Here is an 8,504-nt window from a genome sequence, read left to right as displayed (position 1 = left end):
TCGGGAAATGAATTAGAGACTCACTAGATATGAAATAGTAAATATATGTGACGTTCCACAGCAAAAGGTACCTTATGGCGGCTGGCGCCGCGATTCGGGAAATGAATTAGAGATTCACTAGATATGAAATAGTGAAGATAATATATCTTTACTATATCGTATCTAGTTAATCTCTAATTCATTTCCCGAATCGCGCCGTTACTCTGGGTATCTGCTTTATCAAGTTGTGATCTAACATTACGTGGATTATAACTAATAAATAAACCGCTACAAAATAAGCACTTACAGTTAATTCCTGGAAAAATAATTGAAAAAGGGATTTTCAATGGATAAGTATCTTATTAGGATATAGATTTTTATAAATCTTGTCTGCGGAAACTTACCGAATATACACAACCCTGTCCTTCACACTGCAACAAAAAACTTATAATTTACAAAATTCCTTTCTGTTACAAAATTGTCATAAAAATAATAAACACAAAATATTTTCAAAGGCCTTGGAGGATATTTTCTTACCGTGGCTGTACAATTTTTTCCTGTGCACTGCATTAAAAAATAAATAATTAGTAACCAATTTTTGCGTGATATTCGCTTTCTTCTGTGAAATTTTACGTACTAGAGCAACACATTTCTCCCCATTGCACTGTAAAAAAAAAACACTATTAGTTGGTTATTGTATCAGCTGGAATGCCTAAAAAATAACGACCAAATGATACTAGACTCTGACCACGTTAATTTTGCACAAACTTGGCAGTAATACCTAATGCATACATAATAATACATATACCTATCCCTATAAGCTCCATACTTGACGTAGTACTTGGCATGAAAACTTAGCATGCTCCAACTCACGCGTTTTCGCTTAAAACCCAAACATGTGAGAAACACTGAATAAAGAGAGATTTTTTTGCAGGATGAAGATTGTAACAAGTATTGGTACTGTGCCCGTATGAAATTGTTGAACCGATCGTTCTTTCTCACCCTGGCTATACATCCGATGCCTTCGCACTGTAAGTTAAAAACATTATTAAGTAGAAATCTATTAGTAACTAACGTATAAAGCACAGGTTATTGACAGAGCATAGAGCACACAGAGTTGAAAAATAGGCAGAGGTAGAGTGGCTAAGAAACTTCTTCTTTTGTGTTGATGTTTCTCTTCCATACGATCACGCCAATATCCTCATGTATACGCTCGACACGCACATATTCACAAGTATGGAGGCCAATTCAAATTTACCTCGTGATATCAAAATGATGTCAGTCGCCCGTGCGTGTCGCTGGCGCCAGTACCTGTCCGGACAAGTACGAGCGCAATGCACGTGCGTGTCGCTGGCGCCAGTACCTGTCCGGACAAGTCCGAGCGCAATGCCCGTGCGTGTCGTTGGCCTGGCCAGTACCTGTCCGGACAAGTACGAGCCCAATGCCCGTGCGTGTCGCTGGCGCCAGTACCTGTCCGGACAAGTACGAGCCCAACGCCCGTGCGTGTCGCTGGCGCCAGTACCTGTCCGGACAAGTACGAGCGCAATGCACGTGCGTGTCGCTGGCGCCAGTACCTGTCCGGACAAGTACGAGCCCAACGCCCGTGCGTGTCGCTGGCGCCAGTACCTGTCCGGACAAGTACGAGCGCAATGCACGTGCGTGTCGCTGGCCTGGCCAGTACCTGTCCGAACAAGTACGACCGCAATGCACACGCGACTGACATCATTTAGAATTTAGATATCATTTTAATGTCACCATATTAGTTCGAATTGGCCTCCTGAGCGCTGAATAGTTCAACCTGGTAAGTGAGCATGTGTGCGTGCGAATGCGAAGTCGGCTTGGCATGAAGTCATAGTTTTGTCTTTACGGCCGGTTCCTTTTTTTTTCAACTACATATTTGAAAGGAACCTTTATCAATGAGACATGTCGGCTCCGTTGGGCCTCTACATTACATGAGTTTCAATAAGTGTTACTAGATATCAAAAAAACGGTACACGAATTTCGCAGTTTTAGACAGGGGTTCCGCCAATATTGAGTGACAAACCCCAACATCAGTTACTGTATAGCCGGTTCCTAAGGTTTAAGTGTTCGATTTTTGAAACGAAATTCCGTGTCATTGCACGAGGTAATCAACCCCTGAGTACAACAGACATTAGGATTATCATGTAATTGTAAACCATCACGAACTTTTCGCTAAAAGGAAATGCTGTGAGGGAACTGGGGAAAGTTTTGGCTATAGTATTAAGTAGTAAAAAATGCGCCAAATCTTGATTGTAATAGGATCAAGAGAGAACTAAAATAAATAACTCTACTATTAAGCTGTTTGATATTATTAAATAATAGTATTACCTCGGCTTTACACCTTGGTGCATTACACTGCAAATAGTAGAAAAACATGAAAAATACCCCATTAACCATATCAATATCAAATTCTCAATAACCGCCTTAAGGGCCCACTGATTATCAGTCCGCCGGACGGTATCAGCCTGTCAGTTAGAACAAAATTTTGACAGTTCCAAACAACTGACAGGCCGATACCGTCCGGCGGACTTTTAATCAGTGGGCCCCTTAAGTCTTAATATTTTAAAGGATTTTGACCCTTAAAAGGAATTCACAGACCTAATGTTACTTCAATAAATAATAAATATATTTACCCCAACTTCGCAATATATACCGGTACACTAAAAAACAAATAAAACGCTTGGTACCAGTACCAATAAAAGTGTGAATAAACGTCTACTAAAAAATCTCGTCTACTATAAAATTTAAATAATATAATATATAATTCTACTTGAAACGTATAATCAATTAATCAGTAGGTAATATCTGGGAGACCGAGCTTTGCTCGGAATCTCGCAAAACATATAAAATAAAAACTAAAAAATGCGCGTTTTCCTCGAGATAAGACCTAGCTAGATCGATTTTTCGGCCCCGAAAACCCCCATATAGCAATTTACATCGAAATCGTCAGAGCCGTTTCCGAGATCCCCGAAATATATATACCTATATATAAATAAATAAATAATACAAAAAATGCTACTTTAAAGTTATTAGATTAGATAGATTAGGTGCCTTGTGGCATTTATACGTACTTTAAGTCGACATCTTTCATTTTTAGACTGGCACTGTAGGTAACATTTCATGTATTTATACAACAAATAGCGGCATAGGTATGTCAGAGAAATAATTATACACAGAATTGTCTGAAACGTAAATATAGGTATCACAGAAATCATTAACAGGTTAATAATTGGTTTGTGCACGTGAATGAACGTTCCAATTCATCTCTAAAATGGTTTGGCTGATTTGGTTGCTCGCGAGGTAAAGTAACAAATGCAGTAATAAACCAGCCCACTGTTTGGCATTGTTATAATTTTTTCGAAGACTTTAATTTTAATTTATTTCATTTAATTTCATTTATTTCCACACATGTGTATAGCTCACAGTTTTACACCAAAACGCGTACACAGTTTACAATAATTAAACACTTAAAACTGCAAATATGAAGTAGAGAGCTAGGTGCTAGTTTCACTTACTTCTGATCCGCACACATTCCCGTTGCACTAGAATTTGATAACACAAGACACTTGACTTATTAAAGTCTTTATTGTTTATATTTCTCAAGAAACATAATCTACAATAGGTTAGACATATTAAATATATTAAGAACGGGTCACTCAGCCGAGTCACTCACGTGAGTGACCCGTTCTTAATATATTTAATATGTCTGTGTCTCACGGAAGTTTTGTTATTAAAATAGGTTAAGTATATAGGTTAGGTACATGGTATAAAAAAAAACTTTTCTACAAAATTAAACTAATACAATAGGTAGGTACTAAACAATGGTGGGTTATGGTTGACTGGTAGAGAATACCTTAAGGTATTAAGTCTGCCATTTGTACTTATTTTTTAATATGCAACAAAGTTTAAATAAATAAATAGACAAAACTAAAATACATCTAAAAAGTTTGGCGTCTTTGGCATGGTGCTGAGGATGCTGGCAGCATTTCCCGGCTGCATTGTGATACTAAAATACGTTGCACGAGAAAGCTGCCAGCTCTTAAGGGTCCCACTGATTAACAGTCCGCCGGACGGTATCGGCCTGTCAGTTGTTCGGAACTGTCAAAATTTTGTCCGATACCGTCCGGCGGACTATTAATCAGTGGGCCCCTTTACGGTCACCAGTCTAGTCGACCTATCTCTTGGATAGCTCTTTTAGCTCTTTATGTCATTAATTTTTATTTCTCATAGTCCTGCTCACTTTAAATAAATAAATAAATGAATGAATGAATGAATAAATAAGCAAATATTATACCACTACACTACTACTCATTACTTTAAGATTTATGATATACCAGGTGTTGCCTGTAACACGAGCAAATAATTAAATCATATATTTTACTCCTCAAACTATATGTAGAACTTTTGATCAACAACTTTTAAAAATTATGAATCTTTTAGACTTCCTCTTTTTCATACAAAATAAATTATGCCTTCAATGTACGCTGACATCAGTGTGTTTGGCGTAGTGATCCAAAAGACTCGAGCCTTTGGAGCTCTTTTTTTAGGGCTCGCCTCATCTCTTGAAGCCTAAAAGGCTAAAAGCCTATAACCTTATTAAGCCCCAATCGTCTAGGCTCTTAAATAGAATTAGGCTCGGGGGCTAAAGAGCTAAATAGCCTTTTAGGCGTCAAGAGATGAGGCTAGCCCTAAAAAAAGAGCTAAAAGGCTCGAGTCCTTTGGATCACTAGTTTGGCGTTGCTTGTCACGCTTTAAACATGACAACATTTGCAAAACATTGCGTCTTAGAATAAACTTTAAAGAGTAATAAAAATCAAAACATAAGTTATTTTTAAAAGTTGCTGAGCAAATGTTCGTCAGTTTGAGGAGTACAGCCTATTGTTTAATTTATTGCTCCTGTTACAGGATACACCCGGTATATACATGCAGTTTATTAGATAGCAGATCTTGTCAGTTGAAAAAGGCGGCAAATTTGAAAAATGTAGGCGCGAAGGGATATCGTCTCATAAAAAATTTAAATTTCGCGCCTTTTTCTACTGACAAGATTTGCTTGACCATCTATACATTTTATTTTAAAGAATCAAGTAAATGTATCATTTACACTTTCAGTTGTCTGAAAAGTCAAATGTATCATTTACTTGTCGGACAAAAACGATTCATATGAATCGTAACGGTTTTTAGGGTTCCGTACCCAAAGGGTAAAACGGGACCCTATTACTAAGACTTCGCTGTCCGTCCGTCCGTCCGTCCGTCTGTCTGTCACCAGGCTGTATCTCACGAACCGTGATAGCTAGACAGTTGAAATTTTCACAGATGATGTATTTCTGTTGCCGCTATAACAACAAATACTAAAAACAGAATAAAATAAAGGTTTAAATGGGGCTCCCATACAACAAACGTGATTTTTGACCAAAGTTAAGCAACGTCGGGAGTGGTCAGTACTTGGATGGGTGACCGCTTTTTTTTTCGTTTTTTTTTTGCATTATGGTACGGAACCCTTCGTGCGCGAGTCTGACTCGCACTTGCCCGGTTTTTTACTTACTTCGTAATCGCAATGTTGGTTTCGTATCTATAAAACGTAGACATCAAAATAAGGTGCTCGTTTAAAAGCAATATAAATAGGTAAGAAAGATTCGGAAAGTGCAACAGATTGGATAGTCAACAATACCACTGCGTGTAAATAAATAATAAGCGGTTTTTATTAATGCACAATATGTGTATTAGTATCTAGTTGTTAATATATGTTCCAAAGTTAAGGTATACATATATGTCGTAGTCAGATCGTATAATCCGCCGTATTAATTACGGCTAGCCGTTTTCAAAAACAGGGGCGTTTTGAAATGCGGCGGTTCGACGATTAGCCGGATTGTCATTGCGATACGTTCTTCAATAAGGCGGCCTACGTTTAGCCGCATCGTACTACTATTTAGATTGTAGAATGACCAGTTCTTTCGGTCGCCTATGTAACCGGAGTTTGACAATGTTTGCAATTTAATTTATTTTTACCATGGTCCCATCGCACTACATGTGTTTCTTTTCCAAAACGTTTCCTTCACAACTTAAATAGACGGAGCCCCGCTTTGCGGGGTTCCTATTTCTGGGCGGTTTGCCCTTCGGGCATCTGAAGCTACCTAACGAACATAACCTACCTACGCTTTTTTCCCCAAAGTGTAATGTTTTCACGGACGTCTCACTAAATCAATAGGTAGGTAGGTTAGGTTCGTTAGGTAGCTTCAGATGCCCGAAGGGCAAACCGCTCAGAAATAGGAGCCAGCGGAGCTCCGTCTAGTTATGTTGCGAAGGAAATGTTTTTTGAAAAGAAACAGTCCGATGAACTCCAGATTTGATGGACACTCCAGCGTTTTTCATAGTTTGTTGTTGTTATGTCAGGCAGCGCCACGAGTATTAAAAATGGGAACTAAAAACTGTCAACGCGGCGGCTAATGACTCGCTGTATGACATTACGGCTAGCCGTGTGTTGAAGAACGTATGGCGCTGAATACATTCCGGCGGATTCTCATTCAGCCGCATTCAATCCGACTAATCGTTGAACCGCTGCATTTCAAAACGCCCCTGTTTTTGAAAACGGCTAGCCGTAATGTAATACGGCGGATTATACGATCCGACTGCGACATATATATCAAACGGTCTCCGAGAAAAACTCACTAACTGCGTACCTACTCTGTAATGGTCCTTGGAATTTAAAAAAATGTCAAATACGTACCCCAACACATTCGTTCTTTGGGCAGGTTCCTATTCTCTATAAAATAATGGTTATTAAATGAACGCCGCTATTATTTTTTGGCCGTATTTCGACACATTTCCCTAGGAAGATAATTTAATGTCTGTTTTTTTGTGAAATTACTTTCAAACAATAATCAAAGACAATTGATAATGTGTATGTTACCATGAAAACCAGTATTTAGTCAAAACGAGTTTTCTCTAGTTAAAACTAGTTTTCCGAAATAGGTACCTATTGGTGAAACCTACTTTCCGAAATCCTTGGTGAAGGGCAAGTTTAAAAGCAAATTAAATGTACAAACAAATCCACGCTTGCATTTGGTGAAAAAAAAGGCCAATTGAAAAAAAAAACTACCAATGATTAACTTGCGCGTTACCTTATAAGAAAATATTTTTAACACCTATACACTCTTGTATCTGTATTAGCCAGTAACTTAGGAGTTATATTACTAGATTTTCTCTGATACTGTAATACTGTAAGGGCCCCTCACAACAAGGGAATCATGTCACGAACTTACGTCGCTGCACGGCTTTTTTGGTTTCATTTTCACGCACTAAAATAAGTGATAAAATATTTAACTAGGTTAGGTAGGTTAGAAATGTTGTGTATGGAAATCTTTTCATCATATTATCATTGTAATGATGAAATTAATGAAAAAAATAACCAAATTATATCTTACCGTAACGTTGCAAATGCCTTCATCCTAAAATCGTTCAAACTGGTGTACAGTTAGCAGCAAAATTATTAATGTCAGTAAGCACATTAGTTGTAAAACGTAATATTCTTTGTGGGGTCCCTTTCTTTGTTTGACATAAAGTTTTGAGTCATAATACTCATAATGTATTGTTTGTCATATAATTATCATTTTAGTGCTAAAACTGAAACCGTTAACGTTTTAGGATTTTCGTAAGGCTTTCATGTAGATGGTTAGGTTAGGTTTGTTTTATGGCAATTCTGAAAAGTTACGCTTTTCTGAACCAAACAAATTATGACTAACGAATTTTCGTTACATTATGACTTAAAACTTTTTGGGAAACAATAGAGACCCATTTTTTTCAATAAACAAGTAGGTAAATATAAGGAAACACTCATGAATGTTACCGCCGCCATGTTCATTGGTGTTGTGCTCTGAAATTGAAACGATAAATAATTTCTTCCAGCTTCTCATCCGCTGTTGAGTTATTTTAGTTTCTGACAACCCAAGAATAATGTTGCTTTATTCATTTTATAGGTACTTATACCTATATAGCACAATACCACGTTTAACATTAGTACCTTGGCATGCATTATTTCAATGTAAAAAATGTATTCAGAGGAATGTAGTAAACGTGTGTGAATAATAATGTTGACTGGAGACAGTTATGGTTTATACGCATAGTGAATACATTGACTCACCCGTGTTTTCTTTTGTAGCGGTTTTCTAGTTGTAGTAGTCTGTGGGTTAAAGACAATATGTAACATTGTGATAGACAAAATCGCCTCGTGTGTAATGGCCAGCATAGCACACTTGTATCACAAATATCACAATGTAGTACTGTTACAAAATTAAGTTATTTAATTGCAACACGTACACGTCCTGTTCTGTGAAATTGTTTTAATTTATGTCGCAATCTCCTCAATTCAAAAAATTCGGGCTTATTAAAGGCAAACATATGTACACTTTTTGACAAGTGCGTAAAGCAGTTTCTTAGATGTTGTCCTTGTTGTAACCGACATTTTTGCAGGCTGTAGTTATGTTATATGTACATTACAAGTATAATAT

At 37.5% G+C, this 8,504-nt stretch overlaps 1 protein-coding gene across 1 annotated transcript; it reads right to left on the bottom strand.

The window, feature by feature from the left end:
• Positions 1–178: 178 nt before the first annotated feature.
• On the bottom strand, positions 179–8,171 carry LOC134794867 (uncharacterized). Its single transcript, XM_063766673.1, has 15 exons — positions 8,138–8,171; positions 7,844–7,870; positions 7,422–7,445; positions 7,260–7,295; positions 6,725–6,760; positions 5,543–5,569; positions 3,516–3,542; positions 3,072–3,104; positions 2,634–2,660; positions 2,329–2,355; positions 982–1,008; positions 617–643; positions 517–543; positions 384–410; positions 179–295 (listed from the first exon to the last, which is right to left on the bottom strand). Exons 2-15 carry the CDS (start codon positions 7,856–7,858, stop codon positions 179–181), a joined length of 477 nt encoding a protein of 158 aa, XP_063622743.1. The 5' UTR covers positions 7,859–7,870; positions 8,138–8,171.
• Between the last annotated feature and the right edge of the window lie 333 nt (positions 8,172–8,504).

The sequence above is a fragment of the Cydia splendana genome, chromosome 11, assembly GCF_910591565.1.
Source record: "Cydia splendana chromosome 11, ilCydSple1.2, whole genome shotgun sequence".
Taxonomy (NCBI): Eukaryota; Metazoa; Arthropoda; class Insecta; order Lepidoptera; family Tortricidae; genus Cydia; species Cydia splendana.
Note: the sequence above shows the minus strand (reverse complement) of the source record. Positions and strands in the feature narration are given on the sequence as shown.